Below are 27,315 nucleotides of genomic sequence, written 5' to 3'. Positions count from 1 at the left end.
TTGGTATGATTAAATATCAAAAAGAGAGGCATTTTTTGTATAATAATAATTTTGTGGTTTTGTGAATGGAAAATATAGACCTACCAATATAAGGGATCGAGCGATTATTTCAAAACCTATCAACAAAAATAAGAAATAATAGATTAATGTACACTCATGTCCAAAATTATTGTCGCATGTCTATAAATATGTTGTTCTAGGAATATAATTTGATAACGAATTCGCTCGGTATTTCTTATAATGTTAGTATGTGTATAATCGGCAAAGACATGTATGTGGTAAATTTCATGTCAAAAGAGCAGTAAATAAGAACAATAAAACGAAAATAAAACTTTCTTGTGCATTTAGCAACATTTTGTTTTACTCACTCTAATTTTCGTATTTATAATTCCTTTCCTATGAAATTTACCACAAATATACATTTCCTGATTACACACATAGTATCAGTATTAAAAGTACCTTGTAAAATCATTATCGAATTATATTCTTACAAGAAGACAGTTATAGATATGCGACAATCATTTTGGACATGAGTGTACATAGATGAAAACAATAAACATACATACCCGGGGTCGGATCCAAGATTTTCTTAGGGGGGTGCACTAAATAACAGTCAGTACATTTGAATTAAATTTGAGTTTTTTAAATGCCTTTAGGAATTGTCCTGAAAATGCTCAGTGTCTGCTCTCGATGAATCCTCTTCCTTCAACCTTCAGAAAATTGACAAAAACTGTTGATTTTGCAAAAGTCACTGCTAGCTTTTCACTTTAGGTAGTGTATATTTACAACGAAAGGGGGTGCATGTGCACCTTTGCACCCCCTTCCCTAAATCCGGCCGTGTACATACCCGTAACACTTTTCAGAATTACATAGATTTACATACAAAATGTTGTGTCCTATATTCCAAAGCTCATTGTTTCACTGATCATTATATATAATTTTGCTTTCTGTTGAGTAAGTCCGGGCTGATTGGCTTGTAAGAGACGGAACAGAAACTTCCCAGATGATATTTTCAAAAGGTATCCAACAAAAGTGTTCATTTTTTGGCCAGTAGAATATAGAAGGCCCAGAGCGATTCATGAAGTGCACTCTCATGTACAAAATAATAATTACAAAAATACCAAAAGCACCCTTTTTATATTTTAACCGTATCATGTATATGCTACAATGACTCTATAAAAATAGTTTCACAAGTTTCATAGTTGTAATTTACGATCAATGACAATTTGTAACAAAATTTAAAACTATATTTCCGTACATGTAAAATACAAATTAATAATAATTACAAAAATACAAAAAAAAAACTATTTTATTTGTTAACTATACCAAGTACGTGTTAAGATAAATGTACAGAAAAACTTTCAAAAGTTTCATAGTTGTAACTTTTGAGCAATAGCACAATTTGTAATAACCCATAAAATTTGCTTTGCATGCCCATTAATGTTTGACCGTTTAACCGTTTGCAAGGTTTCTTAGACTCTACTAAAAGAACAAAAATTAAACTTTCATTTGAGACCTGGATGAGCCCAATAACTCGAAAAATCCTTATTTTAGTTCCATGATGCTGGGTGCCGGAAAGTGAAATTGGCGCCAAATTCACATTTTTTTAAAATTTCTCCCCGGCCCATTTCTCATCCAAAAAAACTTTTTAAAAAATAATTTAGCATAAATTCATTGGTATTTAAGTATGATAAAATTTTGAGGAGAATCTGAGACACTGAAGCACATTGCTCTAGGTGAGTTGACATGGAATGATCCTTTAACATTGTATTTCAAGGACAGATGGGTATATCACATCATGAAAATTATACTTACACACTTATTTCAACAGCACTGCGGACAGTCTATCAGGCAAGGGGGGAAGCAATAATTATTGCCATAAAAATACATGAGATACGTTTTTGATTCTCTCTATTTTAGGATGAACTAGATGGAACATCACCATAAACGAACTCTTAACTTTTTACTCTGTTCATTCTGGCCAAAATTGGTGATCTGTCAAGTAGTTCTTGAGATTTCATGCTTCCTGAAGAGACACACGGACAGACAATGTAAACATCGGTCTTTACTCTGTTGGGAATTGATAGGAAACAAACTTTTGTTACTTACTGCACCGAAAAGGATCCTCATCTTCTCCTCCCGGACAGTCCTCAATCATGTTGCAAACGAACTTCCGGGGAAGACAAATAGAGCTGTTTCCGCAACGGAAAGTTCCCTCAGGACACTGACCTAAAAAGTCAAAATAACAAAGAAGTGTTTCAGTTCATTTATAAACTAAACACTAAGTTTTCACTATGCAGTAAGAGTTTTCTTAATAAACGATAAAAACGTCATAGAACAACGGTATTAATAAGAAGGAAGGGTAGATTTTAATTTAATCTCATCTTACCTTAATTTCCAAACATCAAATAGCGGGTCTTGAGGGGAATCATCGAAAGTAGCTGTGCTTTTAACACGCTACAATGTAAAGAAATAGTACTCATTTAATATTCTAATTGTTGTTTACAACATAGGACACTAGATTTTTTCTCCTTAGTTTATAGTCATAAAAGTTTAAGTTTTACCGATGTGCTTCTCTTAGGAGCTGCCAAGTGTAACCATTTCGCGCTGTTCCGAGTTAGAATCCCGCGGCAACCATATTTTATTGACATTTTTTTTAAAAGGTTATTCCTCAGTTTATCTAGTTGAACACGAGTGATGGAACGTGTCAGAAAGTTCCAACCTCATACACATGAAAAGTGTGTGAAACTGATAATTTAATTCTACCTAACAAATACGATTCTGTTTTAGATAATCTATGCTCTTTCTCGTTTGTTGTGTATGTCTGTGTATGTGTGTCAGTGGCGTATTTAGGGGGGTGGCTTCCGGGCTTAAGCATTCCCCCCCGAAATCTTGCTTAGTATAGTAAAGTAGATGAAATATCTTGCAGAATTTTCACATTTCCAGGCAAAGCCCCCCCCCGAAAGTTAGCAAAGCCCCTCCCGAAACAAAATCGTAAATACGCCACTGATGTGTGTGTGTGTGTCAAACCATTACACTGAAAGACAACTACAAGGTCTATCACGGTATAAACGTGTAAAAATAATAGAAAAGAAGAGCTACATGTTCTATTATAAAGAATCGTCAACATTTAATAGATTATACAAAACTTGTCGTGTAGAATATGACACATGCTGCTGACTTATACAATATATAAGTAAAATAAAATCTTTAAGTATTACGTCCCACAGTTATTCCGTGAATAGCTATGATGATGAGAAATGAATGAAATGATGGAATGAATAAAGTGTGAAGAAACGGGAGAAGTCCGAGGAAACCCACGTACATGGTGTTTGTCCACCACAAAGTTCACTTGGAGCGAACTAGGAGAATGTATCTTAATAATTATATATAAAACTACATGAGCTGACGTAAATTAAAGGGGTACTTCCGGTTGACATGGAAAGTTAAAATTTGACACAATTCTAGCTTTCCGAGACTGACAGAAAAATTGCCAAAAGTAAATATTTTTAATTTTTAGGGGGTCTAACGGGAAGATGAAGAAATTCCACATGTTATTTAAATGGGCCTTTTTTTGGACCTAAAATCTTATATTTTAGGTACATGGAATTGGAATGAAAACTTGAAATCGCTAGAAACAAAAAATTTCCAACTGTATAGTGGTTTTATGGGAAACTCAAAAATCTTTCCCATGTTATTTATATGGGACATCTTCTACACCCCAAAATGTTTAGGCACTTCCAGCAGGATTAGACTGATGAAATTTCGCATGATTGTAGCCTTCCGATACTAACCTACAGGAAAATTGCCAAAAGTGAATATCTTTAGTTTTTAAGGGTCTAAAGGGGGGATGAAGAAATCCCTATGTAATTTAAATGGGCGTTTTCTTGGGATACAAAATCTTGTCTTTGGATAGTTGAAATAGAAAAAAAACTTGAAATTTGGTAGAATTGTTGATTTAAGAGGTGCGAGGCCGTAGGAAGCACATTAATCAACTTTTAAATTGTGCAGGATATTGTAAAGTTGCTATTTCAACTGCTTCTGGGTCATTGGTTCTGTGTAGGTATTCGTTCGCGGTTTGTCCTTTCGTCAGCAGGCGTTGGAGTTAGTTAATATATAAAATAAATAACAAAAGAAGCTCATGAAATTCCCTCCCTCCCTCCCTCCCTCCCTCTCTCTCTCTCTCTCTCTCTCTCTCTCTCTCTCTCTTCTGTGGCACTTTTTTTCACGACGTGCGATTTGAGAAACGCTGTGTTATAGGTTGCACAATGCATAGAAACCAAATTGTAGAATTGCCTAGTATTTTCTGTTCTGACAGTAATGAATGCATCTGGAGTAAGGGAGAGGAGATACTGTTTATGAGATTCCACCCAATATCTTCATATCATTGGTTCATATTGCAGTTTGCGTGATCATTCATTTGAGCGTGTCAGACTGCCATTAACTGTTAGATATATTTTGAGAAAGGAACTTTTGTATTGGGTTTCTGCTCTCGAATTATTTAAGAAGCATTCGTCTGGCATTTAAGCACGAACGAATGCTGGAAAGAAAAGAATTAAAATAAAAAAGACATTCATTGAAAGGTTAGTCTATTCCGGTAACTTGAAAGAGTATCTGCTTTTGGAATTTCCGTGCAAACACAACTTCTTATTTGTTTACTTACTTATTTTTAATCATAAGCACCAGACTGTCTCATGAGATCAGGTTAAAAGTCACGTTGTGTGCTAAATCGAGTCAGGGGATTCCAAATCAAGATTGAGATATTTCAAACACGCAACTTCCGCGACCTGGGTAATTCGAAGAAGATGCATATACTATATCATTATTACCAAGTATTGATTTTACCCAAATAGCTTAAATTTTGACAATGTTCTATACATATTTACCTTACATGCTATACGTAGTTTTTAAGCTCTTCATTATGTCTTTGCAATAAACTTTCAATTGGCCGCCTCCTTATTATATATAGTTTTTGAGATATGTAAACGACTTCATTTTTGTTCACTGATATTCCATTGACCTTAACGTTCATGTTTCGTGAGTTTTTTTGACCATGTTCGATCCATTTTAGGAAAATTTCTTTTTTGAATCTAGAATCTACATAGTCTGTTCTATATTTAAGCTGATTTTCAGCCATCTTTCTCTTCTGGTTTTTGAGATAACTGGAACTTTTTTTTTTTTCATTGACATTAATGTTAATGTTTCGTGCTTTTTTGACTACGTTACATCCATTTTAGGACAATTTGCTTTTCGAATATAGAATTTCGATAGTCTCTTTTACATTTAAGCTGAATTTCAGCCATCTCTCCCAAAATTTTTTCACATCATTGCAACTGGATAGGCCATTTTAGGAATAAAATGACTAAATTTTCAAATTATTTTATCGTTTGCTTCACTCCCAGATCATTCTAATTGGGGAACTCTTTGCCAATATAGGTCATGTGAACGAGCCTCCTTTCAGTATTATTTATTGTCTCCGAACTCGGGAATGGTATGCCGATAGAATTAAGTCTATTAAGCCTGCTCATTTTTAAAGATAGCCTGTCAATTATCAGAATAAACAAAATTTCTACTCTTGCTGTTTTCACGGAGAAGAAATAGTTTTCTGTCAATTAAACCATTAATAAGTAGTCCAGCTTGCTTATCTCATGGTTAGCACACATATGTCTTTGGTGCTCGAGATTCCGCATTCGATTCCCGGTGGGAAGGCATCGAATGCACTGTAGATCTTACATTAAGCTGCAGGTCACGTTCTGTAGTCTCACTGCTGACGAAAGAAGTAAATACAAATCAATCAATCAAAACCTTCGTGTATTAAACTAATAATAATAATAAAGTATTCTCTTTCTGGCTAATGGTCTCAGGTGTATTGATAGTTCTGGACCCGAATTTACCCGATTAATTTGCTTGGGGTCATACTTTAAAGAAAAAAGTTCCGTGACATATAACCTCAGTGCTAAAGAAAAAGGAACGATTAAAATCAAACAAGGAATAATAAAACAAAGTAATAATAAGACTGCTGAGCTGGGGGAAATTAAAGGATAACAGTGTTTAAAACATGCCTCTCTATCCTACCGCTTTCACATTCTATACTATATCAGCCCACTGCGCCTACACTTGAAAAGCTTTCATTTATACTAGGTAGATGAAAATGAAATCTGCCATTAAAGTCGAAATGTGAATTCGCATTTGGCCTAATCCTTATTCTGGCTAACAATCTTATCAAAGAGAAAATATCCCTTGTATACAAGATCTGGCAGTGTTTAAAACCAGCATGCTACAGCACTGAGGTTACAAAGCACAGCTCCATCCGCTCTTGTCTTCAATTCTGAAATACGACATGGTAACTTTAAGACGTCATTATAGAATCATAAAATTTTCCAGTTAGTCTCCTAACACACTTTATTTCAAAATTGCCACCACTCTTTATTTCATAATACTTTTATGTTCTACAACGCTACTCTTCAAATTTTACTATCGCATTTTGTATTACATTTCTTTATCAGGAATGACATCTCTGATAACGAAAATGATATATTGTGCCTGGTCTCGAAAATACGGTAGGGCCCACATTGTTTTAAGAAGCTTTATGCCGTCTCGTCTCGAATTTCAAGGCTAGACAAAAGTAATACAGTGAAACCTCTCAATAGCGAACACCAATGGGACCTGAAGTTTTGTCCGTTACTGAGAGGTGTCCGTTATAGAGAGGTTACAGAAATTTAATTTCTCATAAGGGTAATTGAATGCAGTAATATACATTAAATATATTATGTATGGGCGTAAATACGTAAAATTCAATATGAAAATAGTCTTATTTAGTGCAATTTGAATTACTGGGAGGGATGAAGGAGAAATTCATTTCTATTAAATCATAGCCCAGCATAAACATTGCTGGGCAATGTTTAGCGAAAAAGGCATGCTTTTTCCTCTACAACGGTAATAAAACTCATGAGCAAGTGTCCTCTAAGAATCCTCAGTATGATTGCAGAAGAAACATGTGTGTGTGTGTGTGTGTGTGTGTGTGTGTGTGTGTGTGTGTGTGTGTTTGTGTACTAGCGCTGCATTTTCGTTGACAAGCTATTGGTGGTGCATATTTATTGACCCAATCACAAAGAATATCCTTTTAGAGAAAATGAAAAAGGAAGCCGGGAAAACTCCAACCCAAACTTGTTCCAATATCATGAGTAAAAGAAAAATGTTTCTTTTCCAAAAAAGTAAGAGAGGTAGCTTTGTTCGTTGAAAATGTTATTGTAAAACAATCAATGTTTGTTTTGTTATCTATGAAATTGTCGGTAAAGATGCAAGGTCCAGACGAAAAGGATTAAATTTGTTAGGGAAGGGAAGATCTTTCGCATAGAATTCCTGGCCTTACGACTAACCCTGCATGAGTGTTATTGCTTATTGAAAATTTTCTAGGATTTCCGCCAGAAAGCAGTTTATTGCGGAAAATATTTCAAGTTCAGCTGTTCTGTTTGATGGTTCACCAGGTCTGGATTCATGAGAGATACACTTATGGGGAAAAGACTTTTCTGTATACTGTAATATATCGCAGAACCGAGAACAATATCTGTCCGTTATGAAGAGGTTATTCAAATGTTTGGGCGGAAAAGGACTGTCCGCGTCCGTATCTGATAGTGTCCGTAAAAGGAAGGGTTTTGTTCCGTAAGAGAACACATATTTTTGCTGGGACAAAAAATCTGTCCGTATTATAGAGGTGTCCGTTATTGAGAGGTGCCCGTTAAGGAAGGTTTCACTGTACTGGTAAAAAATAAATAATAAAAAAATTGAACGTGTGGGAAATTTAAAACAAAATCTTACAAATAATAGCAGAATCGACTGACAGACAGGGCAAGGGCAATGAATGGACAATTGATGAGGCAATAGTTTCATGCCTTTTGAAGCTTTCCGCTGTTAAGGTGGAATATTAATGTTTTGGTGGAATGTTAAGGTGGAATTAAGGTGGAATGCTTTTTGGAATATTAATGTTTAAGTGCTTATCAGTCACAATCCCACCTTTCCACATTTCTCAAAATATGTCGAAAGTCTGTGTTTAATACTTGCAAGGAAAGGTCACGCAGTGGCTCCGCTGAGATCCAAACGAAACAATTGTGTTTGTATTTGATATGTTATAACTAGACGAATCCCAAAGTTGTACGTGCCACCGGGTGGAATGTCGTGAGTTACAACATATTTTGTAATATAGAAGGTACAAAGCTGGCAGAATAGTTTGAACCTAGTCATTTGTTCGGAAACGGTTGGGTAAATGGAAAACTCGGACAATACGTATTCCATCGTTTTCAAGGGCACACTTTTTCGGATAAAAAAGTTTGCCCCAGGGTCCTCGCAGGGTCCCAGACGGGGTCCAACTCAAAATTTTCAAATGGCAAGGGTGGTTAAGTAGCACATGTTTGAAAGCTGTTGTAAAATGAAAGAAAATGCAGCAAGTCCCGACTCTCTACGACAATTCTGTGCAAACTGGCGGAGGGTCAACATGTAAACAAACACAATTGAAAATCCATGGTCACCCCTATAAATCGGAAACGGCGAGACAAATGTGAAAATAGGAAAGACAGTGTGGCATTATTTTCAAAGTACAACAATTTAAGTTAAAACGTCGTCCCAGGGTTGCTACAGGGTCCCAGGTGGGGTCCAACTAAAGAGTTTCAAATGGCAAGAAGGGTTAAGTAGGTCATCGTTTGCAAGATCTTGTTAGTGAAAGTAGATGGAGCAAGTCTCGACTCTCTACGACAACCCTGTTCAAAATTGCGCGGGTCAAAATTTAAACAAAAGCTTATTTGAAAAACTATGGCCATCTTGAATCCAAGATGGCCGCTTAAAACCTATGTCATTCATAACAGTACAAATCTAAATCTCTATTTTCTCTATTATGTATTTAGAAACAATAGGAAGACTAAAGAACAATGGAATTTCGATTCACTTCAACTATTATTTCATTCGGTAACAACACATATATGTTTTGTTCTTAATGCACGTTTGTCACGGTTCTCTCGACATCATTTACTTGAATATAACGAATATGCGATGAACACACAACTCTGACTTCCGACTCATACTGCTAAACAAAAGTTGAATACCTTCGGGTATTTTTCTAATTTTGTGCTACGTAGTTCATGAAAAAAGGACTTGCTGCACAAGTAGGTTGGGGGTTCTATTGTAACGTATTCGTGATGGTTACATTTGTATGTCATTTGTTGGTTTGATCGTAATACTTCAAGCAATACCAAATATATATATATATATATATATATATATATATATATATATATATATATATATATATATATATATATATATATATATATATATATATATATATATATATATATATATATATATATATATATATATATATATATATATAAAAGCATTCATTTGCAAGATCGGCGGGTAGTACCAAACCATATTAAGTCATTTCAGTACGTCGAACTTTGTTGGTTTGGTCACAGTATTGCAAGAAATAACACATTTATATACAAACTCATTTTTCACGCTGGCGGCCATATTGAATTACAGATTATACTCTTTGATATTTTGTGGATATCTACTATTAACCATAAACGTAAATACCACATTTCGCTTCTCCAACACCAGTAGTGTGAGCTGCACATGCGTTCGATACAAAGTGCGGCATTTTGAAGTCAAGATTTTTTCATGTTTTCGGCAGCCTATAACTCCGAAAGGAAGCATTTGTGCACCCAGGTTGTCCATACTTTTCGTCTTATCTTGGTGTCAGCAGGAATCCCCTCCCAAACGTTGTCTGTGTGGTTTTGAAACACACTGTATACATTCAATATAGATAAAGAGTTCCCACATGGCTATATGATTAGCATATGACTTGAGTTTGATTCGCGATGTTAGCACATGTAGCTCCAGTTCCACGTTAAACTCTAGTCCCTCACTTCTTAAAGCGAAGATACTGAAAGGGATATTAAACTACAACCCAATCAGTTAGTCGATCAGGACACTTGAATATCTCGTGTAAAAGAAATTTGAAGCCTACTGTATATACATCTTATTAGGTTAAGTCATAAAAGTTCCGATGTAGCTAGAGAATCTATTATTCATATCTAGTAACAATAAGTTAACGGGACAAACAGGTTTTTGCTTTCACTAAATAACAAAAATTGTTTCTTCTGACACTTTCTTGTTAGGTGTACGTTATATTAAACTGATGTTCCTAACCCGCTGCTTTCTAAAAGGACTGGAAAGGTTTGAGGAATGTCTTCGGGTCTCATCCTAAACAAAGGGAAAATCCCAACCTACACCTCCTCGCGGGAGAATGCGCACTACGCAACATCTGAGGAAGTTAAAGTAGGCGGGGACCGACTGACTCCCGAACAAGGAACCAACCTCTACTATGTGCCTCCTAGGATGGTAGATGACCGGGTGGTCAGGCGCCTTCTTTTCCTTAGGAGGGAAACTGTCCTAAAAGGCGGATGAACTGCAAGATAGTCAACGGTATGGAGACGTGGAAAGGAAATGGAAATATTATCACATTATCTTTTTCGTAGGAGGGACGGAGGAAGAGAATAAATATAGGAGGAACGAAGAAGGTTCTTCCTGAAGTGAAATATTCCGGAGGAAAAATAGTCCTCCATTCGTATCTCCGGGGGAAGACTACTCCGGGAAGAATCATCAGAGGAGAATATAATAACTTTCATTCAGCATACGAACCTGGTACCTACGAACTTTATGACGTGTGGGTAAATTTGAAACATAAGAAAGTTGAAATGGATAAATGAAAAGTGAACATAGTGGACTTGAGTAAATTGAGATGGTCAGGAAAGATTGAGATAGTATCGGGAAATCACACAACATTCTATTCCTGTGATAAGGGCCGCGGTGGCTCAGTGGTAGAGCGTTCACCTCTGGTGCTCGGAGTCCCGGGTTCGATCCCAGTCCCCGCCAAGTGAACTTTGCGGTGGACAAACACCGTGTGCGTAGGTTTCCTCGGGGTTCTCCCGTTTCCTCCTACTTATTTCATTCCACCATTTCATTCATTACTCATTATCACCGTCTCCTTTAGCCTAACCGGCATAACCGTGGGACGTAAAACTCAAAGATTTCATTTCATTTTTTTTTCTATTCCGGTGACGTTAAGGCCTAGAATATTGTCGCATAGCAATGAAGAAGCGTAGTAGCAAGAAGTGTAATCAAAGTGGAATGATAAACCAAAGTAGAATGCTGCAATGACTGCTTGTTTGTAAAACTAAGTGCAAAAACAGAGGATAGTGTGATAATAGCAGTGTATATAACCACAACCGACCATGATGACAATACTGTAGAAGTAATATATGATGAGATTAATGACATATTGCATCAGTAAGAGGTGAGTTCAACGCTATAGTAATGGGAGACTTCAACAGCATCGTAGCAAGAGGAACTTCGAATAAGGTGGAGGGACCATTTGGACTAAGTAGAAGAAACGGACGGAGGCAAATGCTTATCGACTTCTGTAGGCAACATGATATGGTGATGATGAATACATGGTTTAAAAAGAGAAAAACAAACCCGGTTAGAGTCAATCAAGAAAAATGGAAGGAGAAATCGAAAATGGAACTTAGAGCGAATAAGAAATATGAATACTGATGTGAAAGAAGAGATTGAAGAAAAATGCTGTCCAATGAGTAATATGGTAAGCAATCTAGAAGATAGTTGGAAAAAAAAGTTAAACAGATTCTACTAGACATGCTCCAAAATAACGTTAGGAGGATGGACACAGCACGACGAAACCGCAGACGATAAAGTTTGATGTATATGGTGACACCACCAAAAGAAGAAAAATACTGTAATCTTAATTGACAATCTGTATTCTTAAAGATTTTTTTTATGCTAATAATGATGTAAAACCTCGAAAATAAACCATGAATTTCGAAAAGATATTTCAAACAATTTTACTTCAACATATTTACATTATGAATTCCAAAGGATTAACCAATGTATACAATAAGAAGTTTTTAACTTCCTATATACAAAAGTAAGCAGAGTTGGCAAGAACCATGGTTGTTTTTGAAAATGCCAAAAACCCGTTTTTGGGGGGATGTTTAAACCAGGCTTTTTTTTTTTTTTTTTTTTGGTTTAAAGCAGGTTTCTTTGGTTTAAACCAGGTTTTTTGATTTAGATATTTTGCTTTATGTGTTTATTTTACATATTCACAGAAATAAGTTTCTTTCGCCTTGGTGTTGTTATGCAACAACGGGGTTATGCTGGAAGAAGTCCCATAACCTTAAAGAAGTCCGGTCAGTAAATGTCTTAAATTGAGAAGCTCCCACCCTAGCCATCGGGAAAATCCCGTCATTACTTGAAATGTAAAACAATAACGGGAAAATCCTGTTATTGCTTTCCATGTAAAATTTAAAGGTCAACGTATCATAATCAGTACGCTAAAACTGAGGTATTAAATTACAAATTTAGTACGTACATATCATTGAAAGTCCAATTAAAGCTAATGTTGGAAGCTACGTAGGCAATCGATAAATTTTGCCAATTTCTATCAATATATTTAAGCAATCTTGGCTTCTTTATAAAACAACAGGCATTTAGGCATGCAGAAATATACAATTTGGTTTCGTTTCGTATGTTTAGGCTTAACATCCTTACGTAATACCGAGGTTATCAAGGAGAAGACTTTCGCTTAAAGTGACATCCGAACCGCTACTTGGTTTGCGCATGAAAGAAGGGTTGTGGTTCGACCGAGAATTGAACATGGGACACCTTGATTAAAAGGTGAAAGGGAAATAAAACTAATGCAGGTGGTTTGATATGTGGAAACGTCACCATGAAGTTCACACGATTCGCATTTTTCGTTCTTTTTATTTTTTTGGTTTAAACCAGTTATTAAAAAAAAAAAAAAAGTTGGTGTAAACCAGCCAACCCTAAAAGTTAACACTTCTTTTCAAAAAATACATAAATAACTAGCAAAATCGTATGTAGTATTTTTACTTCAAAAAATTCCATACCCTCTTTTTGAAACAAAATAAAATTAAAATAAAACATAAGAGAAATATTAGGCTGCACATTTAGAGCGTTTGGTTCTGTATATTCTTGAAATTCTACAGTTAAGTTTTATATAACCACCATCACGGTTTACCCAATCCTCAAGTTTTCTTAATTTTTAACAAGAGGGATTCAACATATCATTACGGAACTCCCCCCCCCCCAAAAAAAAAAGGACTACGGAATATATTTAAGTTAAGCTAAATACAACTGCACAACAAACATGACTGAGTGGTTAGCTTTTGCGCTTCTATCGGGAAGTCTGGGATTCAACCCAGCATTCGACCATTCTGACAAAGCTTTTCTTCATTCCATCTGTGAATGTAGAAATAGTGCGTGTACTGTGAGTTGGCCGACTTCCTTTCTTATTGTTTTTAAATCGTTATTATTACTAATTACTAGCAGTAACTGTTTTGCGAAGGTTAGAGGGGCGGTCTTTTAGACTGAAGCCTGTTCCCCAAAGTTACGGAATGTCTGAAACAAATGAAATATCTATTAGTTATGCCTTAACTCATAAACTTTAAGCTCCCGTCAAATAAAAATTACGAATGTTTAGAAAAACTAAACATTAGTAAGAAAAACCCCTCCCAAAATACTTTTCTAAATCCGCCATTGATTATCAGTATAAAATGATCCGGAAGATTATTGCTAAACATATCTATAAATAAAACGAAATATTAGTTATGCCTGTACTCATAAACTTCAAGCACCTCCCAAATAAAATTAGGACTTTTTAGAAAACGAAACAATCAGAGAAAACCCCTCCTAAAGTACTTTTCTAAATCCGCTACTGATTATTTGTATAAATTGGTATTCAAGCTTGCGTCTGGAAAATTATTGCTAAATCACTGCACAGCTACATTATAACAGAAATGTGGAAGTACGGTTTGACGGATATATTGAAAACGTACGCTTTGACGAATATATAGAAAAACGTAAGTTAAACTTTTGCGCTAGAAGCTAGAATCCTAAGTTCTTAGAAATGAAACACGGATGACAAATTGAAATGATCTAGAGAAGAAAAAAAATGTCGATAACTCAAAAGTTAAAATAAAGTTAAATAGCCTCTAAGATTGCCCTCAAATACTACATTCTTCATGTTAGCTTTAATTCGTAAAACATGTGCTCCATCCATCTTGATAGTGAATTTCAGAGCGAAATATCGCATTTAGGTCATGGAATTCTTATCTAACTATAGAATATACTATAAGAAAGCTATTTAGATAGAAAAATCATGAAAATGAAAAAAACCAAAATTTCCAAAATTCTCGTTTTTATCCCAAAAAAGCCGGCTTTTTATGTGAAAAAAACATAGATTTAAAAAAGCCGGCTTTTTTGCATCTCTAATCTTGTGGTCCTGATAACATTCCCCCTTATGTTGTGAAAGGTTGCAGTGATATATTTAAATACCCACTTCACATTATATTTAATATTTCTATTAGAACAAACACTTTCCCAGATAAATGGAAAGAAAATTTAGTCTGTCAATTACCAAAATCTGGAAACAAGAGAGAAATAGAAAATTTCAGGCCAGTTGCTATTCTATCGCCCTTTGCAAAAATTCTTGAAAGTCCATTATATGCGCGAATTTTAAATCATGTAGAACCTGTTCTTTCAACTTATCAACACGGCTTCTTACGTAATAGGTCTACTTCGACAAACTTATCAATTTTAACAAATTTTATAGTAACAGAATTAGATAGAGGCGGTCAAATAGATGTCGTTTATACTGATTTTAGCAAGGCATTTGACGTCGTTGATCATGATATCTTGCTACTGAAAGTAGCATCTCTGAATTTTTCGAAACAAGCAATGGAGTATATTGTATCATACTTGCATAACCGAAAACAATATATTTCATACAAAGGATTTGTTACTGAAAAATTTAATACTCTATCAGGAGTCCCTCAAGGATCTAATCTAGGTCCTCTGTTCTTTCTTCTTGTTATTAATGATATTCCTCTATGTATTAAAACTTCTCAAGTTCTTCTTTTTGCGGACGATCTCAAATTATACTCCAAAGTAAGTTCAATTGATGACTGCGTGAAACTTCAACAAGATCTAGAGAGTATTCAAATGTGGTGTGATAAGAATAAATTAGTCCTGAATGTTTCCAAATGTAAATATGTATCTTTCACGAGGAAAGAAAATCAAATTAACTTTACGTATCAATAAGTGGCACTTCCTTGTCTACCCCAAATACTATCAAAGATCTAGGAGTTATATTTGATAGCAAATTAACCTTTACTCAACACATTGACGCGATAATGAGTAGTGCATATAGAAACCTAGGTTTAATTTATAGGATAGGACAGGATTTCTACAAACAATCAACATTTATAAAGGTTATATTTTTCATATGTGAGGTCAAAATTAGAATACTGTTGTACTGTTTGGACACCAAATGTTACTAAATACACTGATGCAATAGAAAATATATAATTTAAATTCTTAAAAATGCTTGCATAAAAGAAAACCAGTTTCTACCCAAAGTATGTCCCCTATGAAGACTTGGTAAGAAATTTTAATTTTCAAACATTAGAAAAAAAAGGAGATGTGTTTTTGATTTGTTGTTCTTACATAAGTTATTAAATGGTAAAATTGATTGTCCAGAATTAGTTTCAGAAGTATTATTACGTGTCCGAACAGGTAAGACTAGAACAGCAAACGCTGGGACATTCTATTGTAGAAAAGCAAGAACAAAAATATTACATAAGTCTCCTCTGTGGAGAATGTGTGCTTCGTATAATGAAATGATTAGATTTCATGTAATAGATTTGTTTAGCAGTAGCGGCTCGTAGTCTGTACAAGCACCGGTTGCAATGTTGCAATATCAAAGGTATGTAGGTACGCGCAAGTGTTCCCCTCCCCCAGCATTCTTGAGTCCTATCCAAGAAATATTAAGGAAATATGAAGAGGAAAGTCTTTTAAGCTCTATTTGTATATTATTGATTAAATTATTTCTCGAATATTAATTTAATATATAAGCTATTTCCTTTTTTTCAAACAACCACTATCAATGTACGTTTATACACTATTTATATACAAAACCTCTGCACTCATGTTATTGGACACGAGATAAATCGAATATATAGTATGTGCTGTAAGCCATGAATGATGGCGTTAATCCGAAAAGAAGAAAAAAAAAAGCAAGAAAATTGCATGCACGCAGTTAAACAAAATTATTTAATTATATAAACTATGCATTTTTTTAAGAATGGAAGGTCTTTCTTCGATCTTTCGGGCTTCAAATTTTTCTATGACTTTATTGAAATCTGAAATGCTGCTCGCCAAGTTTCTCTGAATAGAAAGCATCGCTACCGCAAATATTTTCCGCTTTATTTTCTTTGGGGTTCAGAAACACCTCTCTCCTCCGACAATACGCATTTTGTTAGCATTTCTTTGTACAGTGGAGTCTCGTTAATTCGAACTTGGTTAATTCGAAATATTGGATAATTCGAACAGAAGTCCATTCCCCTTGAAAACTGTATTGAAAACAATAATAAAAATTCGTGGATAAATCGAACTTTTGAACCTATGTTTTGGATAAATCGAAGTAAATACAGTTGAAAATTTTTAATGTTGGACATGTAAACAGAGAAATACAGTTTTAATGTGTTTCCAGTTATCCAGATGCAGCCATAGGGAAGAATAACACAAAAGATAAATAGAAAATATTATGTAATAAATGAAGGTGAATTGGGGAGAAGTGTGCCAATCTCATCTTGTTTCAGAATTGATTGAAAATTTAAGATGAATTATTGATAAAGTCAACCAAATGTTATTGATATCGTATTCCACGCAATACATGAAATTCAAGATTTATTGACCATACAAAAACAATCAAATTTAAGCAAATGAGGTTTACGACTTCTTAAAAGGAGAATAGAATATTCAAATTGTTACTGGTGTTTAACTGTTTGGGCTATTCAACGTATGTCGTAGTGTTGTACGTAAATATATTTTCCATTGTCAGTGGCGTATTTAGGGGGGCTTCCGGGCTTAAGCCCCCCCGAAATCTTACTTACTATAGTAAAGTATATGAAATATCTTGCTGAATTTTCACATTTTCAGGGAAAGGCCCCCCCCCGAAAGTTAGCAAAGCCCCTCCCGAAACAAAATCGTAAATACACCACTGTCCATTGTACACGTAGTTTGAATTATGTGGAGTCAAAGTCGTTTGTTAGTTTGCGGTATTCGATCACGCAAATAATAAGCTGCTTTAAAGGTAAAATCTTCACCATATAAATATGTTTTAGATGCACAGTACCTTGGTTCGTTCGTTGTTATATAAGTGAAAGTGAATGTTGTTGGATAATTCGAATTTTGGATAATTCGAAGTTTTTTCGTGTCCCCTTGGACTTCGAATTAAAAAGAGTCCACTGTATAAATATACGGAACAAAAAGTCCATTTTCAGGAACCACGTATTTTTTGTCTGTAAAGAAGCATGAAATCTAAGATGTTTTCCTTTGAAAATTAAAAAAAAAATAGTTTAACATTCCAGCAAATTAGGCTAAAGAAGACAGATGAGTATTGGAAGTGAATGATTTGATATTAATTTATGCTCTCCGCCGGAAATCGAACACGGAATCATGTGCACGAAGGACACAGAGCTAGGAATTAGACCCGTAGTAAGACATTTTCTTCTTGGAGACTCGATTGACCCCCTTTCCCCCCCCAGAATAGGATTTTTGTAAAAAAATAAATCTTATCCCAAGAATTTTCACCTTTGTATTATAAATGTTAAATAAAATCTATTGACTTCGAACGACCGCCCCCCAAACTTTCAGCCTGGATCCGTCCCTGCTACCACCAGACTTATATTTGTTCTTTGCGAGTTTATGTTTTGTGAATAACTTCTTTCTTCCACGCGTCTGTATCTTCCACACCCTATCAACTGAGTCAAGCGCTGCTAAGCGGAGGAATTCGTAACTATTACAGAAGCTGACCAGTTGCGGAAAAAATGCAACCGTAAGGGACCAATACGGGAAGATAGGAGCGTTGCAAGAATAAATCCACTTCCCCATGTTAAGAGATAGGAGCTCGCTGCCATATGCTCAATGTTACTGCTTCCAGTGGCAACCTTCGCTGCCACTGGAAAGGTAAATCTCTCTCTTTCTTTCCGTTTTTTAATTGACTTTTTTCAGAAATGCATCAATACTGTTTTGCGCTCAAGAGCAAAGGTTTATTTTTTACTGATACACTACTTTAACACTTAAAAATATTTTTAGTATTTAAAAAAATATCCGGTTGCACAACCATGCAACATATAGTACCAGCCGCCACTGTTGTTTAGTATGTCAGAGAACAAGTTCAAAAGAATTATCATACAATAACTTATGTATAATTAGATAACGTATATTTGTAAAATCAAATGAAAGATTTTAAGTTTTACGTTCCACGATTATGCCGGTTAGGCTAAAGGAGACGGTGATTTTGAGAAATGAATGAAAATGGTGAAATGAAGAAAGTGGGAGGAAACGGGAGAACCCCGAGAAAAAACCCACGCACAGGGTGTTTGTTCACCACAAAGTTCACTTGGCGGGAGCAGGGTTTGAACCCTGGAACCCAAGCACCAGAGGTGAACGCTCTACCATTGAGCCACCGCGGCCCCAACGTATATTTGTGTATGTATAATAGTGCATGTTAAATAATTCTGTATACGACACTATAACTGGGCATTAAGCCTGTTGTGTTGTCCTTATGAAATAAGTAAATAAATATGAAATCGGGTTTATTTCCTGTTGGCCTTCAAAACTTTTTCGTGGTAAATCATCCGCAGCGGAATGATGTCCATCCTTCAGCCAAAAAATAACTAGCTCGTCCATTTTGAGCTTGTCTAGCGGTGGGCCATTAACATTGATGAACAACAAGTTAGACAATGTTTCAGCACTTAGTCTATTTCTAATATCAGTCATCTGTAAATTCATAAGGGGAAATCACCGTTCGCACTCTGTCGTGGAAATTGACAATATTTCTACCCGATTCTGCAATTCCTCATTGACAATCTGCTTGCTAGACTTAAGTCTGATAACGATTTTTCGTAGTCAGTTTTGAAATACTCAGCAAGAAGTATCATCTCTCTATCACCATACATCTTTTCCATATCGACCATGTCAGTTGGTAATGTCGACTCATGGAGAACAGAAACTTCATCTACCACGCCTTTGATAGGGAATCTTGTGAATAAATTATCAATTAAAGCCTGATAAACTGATGATTTCTTATTTGTTTATAAATTTAATTTTTGTAATTACACATGAAGATTTGATGCCATTACCAAGTTCCCTCCCCCGTCTAGAAAGCGAAAGGGAACGAGGTTCCTGGAAAGTGTTCAGAGGTGAATGGGAATTTCCCTCCTTCTTCCCCTTCAATTACAACCCTGATGTTTGCCATGTGCCAAATTACGAGGAATTTCAATTAAATTATCATATTATTTCCTTGTTGAATTATCGATACTTTTCAGTGGAAAAAGGATGAAATTTGAAAGTTCCAAATCAAGGTAAGTAGACCAACGTAAAGGGGGAAAAAAGTGTAAAATTTTCCATATAATTATGCATACAATCCAAACTTAAACTTTCCGTGTAATTAAGCTTACAGTACAAATTTTATGCCTATTTTCTCACAACTTTATGGGTTGATTGTCCTGTGCTGTAAGCGCTCCATATAATAAACATAAGCTTCAACAATTACTATAGTAGAAAGCAATGGATATATGAAGCCAAGCACTTTTTTTGTTTGTTTGTTTCTGAGTGTTTTTCTTAAATAACATCGATCGTTTTCGATCATTTTTACAAACCAACTCACTACCAATTTTCCATATATAGAAAGTGTCCTCCCCCCCCCCTTCCATAAAGGAGAATTTTAAAAATGATAGGACACATTCTGTTTATTTTCAATAAAGAGTTAATACACTGAATTTTAGCTCCATAAGTTTAACGGCGTGCGAGATACTAATTTTTCTCTTCTCAAAAATTCGGATCTTCATTACCTCCTTAGGATATTATGCATTACAATGAAAGCAATATAACATCCCAGTTTGGATTACGGCCTAACTATATACCAAAAGTAATTTCATTTGACTTTGCAATTTGACCGTGATGATCAATCACACATAGTTACATTCAACTTTTTATATAATAATTTATATATTACAGTGATTCAAAAATGTATATTTTCCAGTAGTCAGCTCCTCTAAAAACTCACAGGTCTCGAAAGCCAAGTAGTAGTATAAGTCCTATTGCTATTATTACAATTAATAATATCAATATGCAAAAGTGCCTGAAGTTCTTTTTTTCACTTGGTTAGATATACTCACCTCAGGTAAGTAGATACAAAGAAATGCAAAAGGAAGGGAAATTAAGATCTTGACAGTAAAACGAAAACAAATTTACCAGTCTTCAGAAGATACTGTCTACAATACAGTGAGCAGAGTGGGTCGGTAGATCATACTGAGTCGGTGGGTCGCAGTGGGTCATGGTGGGTAGTGAGTCACAGTGGGTCACATGCTGTTGACCCACGCCCCACTGACCCACTCCATCTCTGGCGTGATTTATGCATAGTATACTTCGAATACTATGGTGAACAAAATTTACCAATTTTAATAACAGTGCTCATCAGTGGCGTATTTACGATTTTGTTTCGGCGGGGACTTTGCTAACTTTATTCCTGGAAATGTGAAAATCCTGCAAGATGTTTCATTTGCTTTAAAATAGTAAATACAATTTCGGGTGGGCTTAAGTCCGAAAGCCCCCTTAAATACGCCACTGGTGCTTATACTTCTATCTACTGCATAAGCAGCTCTTTCTGTTAGTTTACTAAATGCAATATAAGTCTACTTTTATTCGTCTTTTCTACAAAGTCTTAACACGTTTTATATAGTTCTAATATTGAAATGCATTACTTCGCGTGGCGACTTTTTTCATTTATAGTTTCCACTTCAAATCACAATCAATTTAACAACATTATAATACAACAAACCAAAAAATGGACTGCGAATTGACTTTTAGTGCTGTTATGTTCTCACCACACTACAAATAATGAGAAAATCTTTCATATTTCCCCTTCTGACAACTAATTCAACCAATAACAGCATATAAACACCATAACAGTGTCTCCACACTCCACTAAACAAACGCACGAGCTCGTGAGATAGGTAATATCACGCTCCAGTTGCCTTTATCCTAAGTTTCCTTAGCTATTACACATGCTAAGTGAGCTTCTGACCCACTTAGAAACGAGGATAGATTGATAATAACTCTGCTAAAGATAATAAAAAGGATCACGCAAAGAAGTTCTAACGTTCTCCGGTAGAGTCAACCGCTGGAGGATGTAGGCTGCCATTTAACGGCGCGATACTATAATTTTACACCTTTATTTCACAAATGGGATATGGATTGCCGCAGTTAAAGTCACCGTTATCATGAAGATGTCCACATATTTACCCCCATTAATGAACTCGGCCAAGACAATTTCCCTAGCTTATCTACATATTGCAAAAAAACAGAATTCAAACATTCGCTTTCGTTCAAGAGTTGCCGTGTGAAGTAACGAATGTATTGTACTAACTTTACAATCTTATCAGCCCTACTAGCGTGATAACACTTAGACGTGAATTAAGCCTATTATGTATATACATATGCATGCCTATTAAGCATAAAAATCCCATCGTTCACCGAGGAATAAATAGGTATTATCATTCGGGAACTTACAATACAAGGTTAGCAATTTTCTGAACATTTTATTTAACCATGCATTATTTAGCTTCCCTCTACTCCTCTCTCGACATCATGCTAGGTGGTAGGGATGTGTGTAGAGGGCGTGTTCTGGGAATCCAGACTCCTCTCTCTCCTCCGACTTTTCTGTAAACCTAGTCTTATTTTTACGGGTAATTTTACAAGTTTTAATATAATTTACCTTTATATTGAATTTGGAGCCCCGTAAAATAAGTTCCTACGTATCCTCCCTGGCGCCAGGTATATGGTCTTAATCCATATTTTACCCCCTCCCCAATTTGGACTTGAACAGTATTACTGGAAGTTAAAAGATAAGTTCGATTGGCTAAATTTAGTTAAGGCATTTCTGAATTTAGTTTTAGTTTCGAGTAACACGAGAGAAGAAAATATGATGATTTTGGAAGAAAAAAAATGGAATTCGTGATTTCAACGTACGGCCCCTATATGCCAAAAAATTAATTTTTGGATCTCTGCCCATCTGTTCGACAATTAATTCTAATGCAAATATGTTCACTCGCCTAGAGGCCACACTACTCAATGTAAGATGATCAAATTTTAAACTTTTTCTCTATGGGAAGAGGGTACCATTTTCTTCCTCCCTTCAAATATATATACTTTACTGGAGGGTGAAAACCAAAATTAGCTATTTTTTTGAAATCGGCTCTAACGATTTTGTGTGTATTTCATATAGCAATATTTCATTAACAATACTATACTGCGATATAAATCATTTTTCTGCAAAAAATCTCAGGGAAAATTTACTCTTGAGGATGTTGCTTTCTAATGATTTTCTCTAAAACGGCTCACGTGATTTTATCCATATTTCATAAATACTGATAATATGGTATAGCTTATTTGTTCTGAAAAATTCACACAGGGTAGTATACTCTTGGAAAGAATTGTTTATGTTTTGTCTGTTCTTTTGATCTTTTGTTATTACTTCAATGTTTTCTTGTATAATGACATCCTAAAGCGAGGCCGCGTAAGTCTTGTGGAAAAAAAAAAAGTTTGCCACTTTGTGTGAGGGATTCTAGAAAGAATGTCACCGTCTTTCGTCATACTGCCGCAATACTTAGTAACATAACATTTGTTGAAAACTTAAATTTCCCTACATTTTATCTCATATTCGTAAAATATCTCTTTTTTCGTTCTTAAAAAATTCTTTACTATATTTCCCTACGCCGCGGGAAATTTCCCTCAAACTAGCATCACTTTGCTCTGAACTCCAGAGTAAGATTTTTCCCTCTCTTGTAAATGTAGAAAAAAAAAACTTTTTATATTACGTACTACATCAAAATGCTGGTGCTACTATCTAGTATGTAGGGTCTCCTTGCTGAGATTCAGAAACTGTTATCAAACAAGGCACCCATTCCGTAACGGTTTGTGTGAACTTAACACAATGCAAAATCTGCTTTAGTTTGTAATGATACGCATAGCAGTTACATATAATTAACATGTTTTGCGTTGCGTTCCGCTCCGAAATTTTTGTCAAAACTGGCACGGAATCAGAGCCAAGTACAGTGGAATTATTCGGGCCTTATTCCGTGTCAATGTTGAATATATCCAAGTGTTGGACAAATCCAATCACATAAAGACACATGTGATTGGATATATTCAATACTTGTGGATGAATGATTTCTAAATACTGTTATTTCTACGTTTTATATAATCATTTAAGTATGCATTTTGATAATATTTACCAAACGTTTGTTTATCTTACGTGTTAGTATATTTGCTAGATAAAACTAAACAAATATTTGCGTGTAGCTTCATTATAAATAGATTTATAAAATGAAATTAGCTAAGGAAATTTCGTAAAATCACACAACAAAACTTACAGCTCGTTTTCTTCTTTCTACAGAAAGTTACGGAAATGTTTAAGTAAACGAAACGTTAAAATTTATTGAATAACTAGCAGCGTTCACCCCGCTTCGCTGGGGTCACCCCGGAACGCAATAAACTTTGTTACTTAGATAATTTTTACTTTTTCGCTTTCAAGTGATATGATAAAAACCATAGTAGATTGCAGTAAATGTTAACATTATATCGCCTGTCATTTATGTTAACCCGCCGAGTGACACGCTCATGCGGGTTGCATATAAATACGTTTATTTTTATACCTATGATGAACTAACAAAGGATTTGTACGTTATGGACACTTGAATGGTCAATTATCTCAAGACACTGGTAATTAAAAATTAAAGTGATATGATAAAAACCATCTAGGGTCCAAATCCTAATAACCCCCCAAAAATGAAAGAAATTGGTTCAGCCGTATTAGCGTGATGAGGGAACAAAGGATTTGTGCGTTCTCTTTTATATATATAGATGAAATGAAATCTTACTTAACGTCCAACGGCTTTGTCTTCAGGCTAAATGAGTGGAATTAGTGGTATGAAAATGTCGGAGGAAATGGTAGAACTCCGAGAAAACCCATTACAACGGTAATTTACAAGTAAAATACTCATCTCTGATGCAAGGAAACCTTATTTCGTTCCTAGGCCATGCTAGTTTTTGTTGAGCACCGTGTCCGAGGCTTTTCTCGATGTTCTCGAGTTTCCTCCCACATTATCATTTCAATATTCTTTCATAATCATTCGTTTGTATTAAAATGAAATGAAATGTTTCAGTTTAACGTCCCACGATTATGCCCTTTAGGCTAATTGAGGCGGATGATTACGGCAAGTGAATGATGATGAAAGAATCAGTAGAAACGGGAGTACCCTGTGGTGGATCTAGCCTGGGGTCGAGAAACCTAGGTCCTCCCAGTTTCTTAAGTGACACAAACAATTTAAACTACTATTTATATATTCTTGAAAGTTTATAGCAAACTCGTAATATATCTATCATAGTCTCGGAGCTGGCTGTCCCCCAATTTTCATCTTTTAGATCCGCCTCTGGGAGTACTCCGAGAAAGCCTATACGGACACATTGTTATAGAACGGAAACTTATTTGGTTTGGTTTCGAAGCATTCTACCATTGAACCACTGTGTCCCTCTCGTCTTCAATAATCACTCTTCTCCGTCAGCCTGCACGGCATAGCCGTGGGTACTGTACACATAGCTTCAGCAAATATGATCAACGCATAGGTTTATTTAGAACTCTTCGCGTAACAACGTTTGCACTTGCTATTATTCTGCTTGTATATACCAATAGCTTATTTGAGGACATACGCCACGTTTAATTTTTAGTCCACTGATTTATATGGAGAATGATATATATGAAGTTAATATTGCTTAGATTAAATTTGATTATATACCTTTCCATATAATAACATTGGTAATGGTGACGCCATGCTTTGAGCTAGAATCAAACTATTTAAAAGGTCCAAAACAGCCTCAAATACTAAAATTATAGTAACAAAATTTAATCGTCACGAAGCAAGGGACATTTGAACTGATTTGAAGAAGAAATAGATAAAATCAATTATTAAAGTTCCAACTTATTTCAAAGAAAACAAAAATAATTGCCCTATAAAACAACTGACTAAAATCCAACGTTGGCGAAATTCAACAGTTAAAATGTCTATCTCTGTATGTAAACAGTGATTTCCAAACAATATACCGGGAAACACCAATTGCTGCTTGAAACATGTTCAAGGTACTTCACGAAGTAACTAGAAATAAACATTGGCCACTTTTCTACAATGAATTATAACCTGTCAGGTGGCTTTTACTTAGAAAATGTGTGGTCAGTACATTGGATCCTATCATAACTGTTCTACCTTTCTAGATTAGAGTTCGGTTTCTCTTAACTTAGTAATTTTTTAATCTCCTCACCAGTGTTTCTTTCACACAAAAAAAAATGTTCCGGGGGGCACACTTAATATCCGGAAGGGCGCTTCTGCTATTATTTGGGGGGCAGTGTCCCCCCAAAAAAACATGTCTAGAAGAAACACTGCTCCTCACGACGCTTGTTTTAGTAAAAAGAAAGTCTTATGCGCCCCATACGAATCGCACCCGAGACAAAGACATGTTAGACATTGAGATATTCTGCAGTAGAACATAAAGATAATATTGGGTTTTATATAAACTACAGCTTTAAAAGCTTTCGGAGGAAGAGAGAGAAAGCCATCCATGCATAACACGCCGTCTTAAAATTCGAGGGCGAAAAAGTAAATTATTTAAAATCAGGTAAAAGTATTGATTATATTTTACCATGAGAAAGTAAGGCTGCGTATGTTTAGAAACCAATCGTCTTGATTATCGAACACTATAGAAACGCTTGTTTGCGTATGGGTACAAATAAAAATTTAAAACCGGTAAAATGTCTGTGGACAGGTCAGGGGCGGATCCAAGGGGGGCGATCGGGGCGATCGCCCCCCCCCAGAAGACGAAACTTTCTTATTTTATATATATAAATAAAACCCATCCCAAAGTTTGGAGCCATTAAAAGTAGCGGTATTACAACCCACCGCCCCCCCAGAAGTCGGTCCTGGATCCGCCCCTGGGACAGGTCAGGAGGGAGCAAGGTAAACCTTAAACAAGGATTGAAACCAGGACTACATTGTAAACTAAAGAAATAGTTTATTAACAGTGAAATGTTTTATTAAAATACGTTCTTGAAGGAAAAACAATCTGCGTTGAAAAATACAATCTTTGAGGGGGAGGAGGATAAATTGGAGATGTTTATGTACTTGAATCTTTTCGCGGGATCTAATGCCACAAAAATTATATATATTTTCATTCTTATTTCCACGATTTAACAACATACACTCGTACTTTGTGTTTTGATCTACAACGCACTTCGTTTGTATCTGACGTGAGTCACAGTATTTCAACTGTTAAGACAATGTAAGCTTTCTATTGCTAATTACAGCACGAACACGAAACTAGGCACGTTCTGCAGCAGTATCTTCGAACCACATTCACACACTATGGTCTTTCTACTTGATCCGTAAATGCGTATTAGTTCTGATTAACATATACAAAAATGTACAAAACCACCTGCATCGATGCATGATTTAACGAACCTAACACATAGGCTATCTTGTGTATATAGTTTTCTATGAGAAAATGTTTTTAATAAACATTTACAAACGGGAACAAATTTCTTTTAGCGCTTTCATAACCAAGAGGCTAACGTGTTTTCTGTTCGTGTGGTTCTGTGCTTGATTCCCAAAGAAGGTACCGATCAGTGGCGTAACAATGGCCTTTGGCGCCCCTATGAAAATTCCCAGTGGCGCCCCCTCACCCATCGAATAGAGCCCATGCATGATCATCTATAACTTATGCACACGCGCAGAAGTGGCCATAAACCGAAAATTATCAGTGGGAGGGCATGGATCGTTTTTTTTTTTTTAAGTCGTTGTGGTATGTCTTTTAAAAATAGGAAGGAAGGTTAACGGAGACGTCAGCATCGAGTCTATGTCAATCTTTTAAAAGTAAACTGGACAGGATGCAATGTTCATCACATGCATTCTAATATTGCAATCGATATTTTAAAAGATCAGCTAATTGTTACTCTTCAATAACGTTCAGATTAGAGCCAAAATAAGTCCGTATCCTTCTCATCCATTTAACATTACATCTTAGTCAGTATCAGCAGAGGACGAAGGCAGA

At 35.5% G+C, this 27,315-nt stretch overlaps 1 protein-coding gene across 1 annotated transcript in view; it reads right to left on the bottom strand.

The window, feature by feature from the left end:
- Positions 1–27,315, bottom strand: part of LOC145681035 (relaxin receptor 2-like) — a 1,105,974-nt gene that overhangs the window by 582,397 nt on the left and 496,262 nt on the right. The window contains exon 2 of the mRNA XM_081752357.1: positions 2,110–2,229. Within this exon, the coding sequence (XP_081608483.1) occupies positions 2,110–2,229 (120 nt within the window). The remainder of the gene's footprint in view (positions 1–2,109; positions 2,230–27,315) is intronic.

The sequence above is a fragment of the Thermobia domestica genome, chromosome 3 (genome assembly GCF_964235325.1).
Source record: "Thermobia domestica chromosome 3, izTheDome1.hap1.1, whole genome shotgun sequence".
Taxonomy (NCBI): Eukaryota; Metazoa; Arthropoda; class Insecta; order Zygentoma; family Lepismatidae; genus Thermobia; species Thermobia domestica.
The sequence above is the reverse complement of the archived record's forward strand: the minus strand, read 5'-3'. Positions and strand labels throughout refer to the sequence as shown.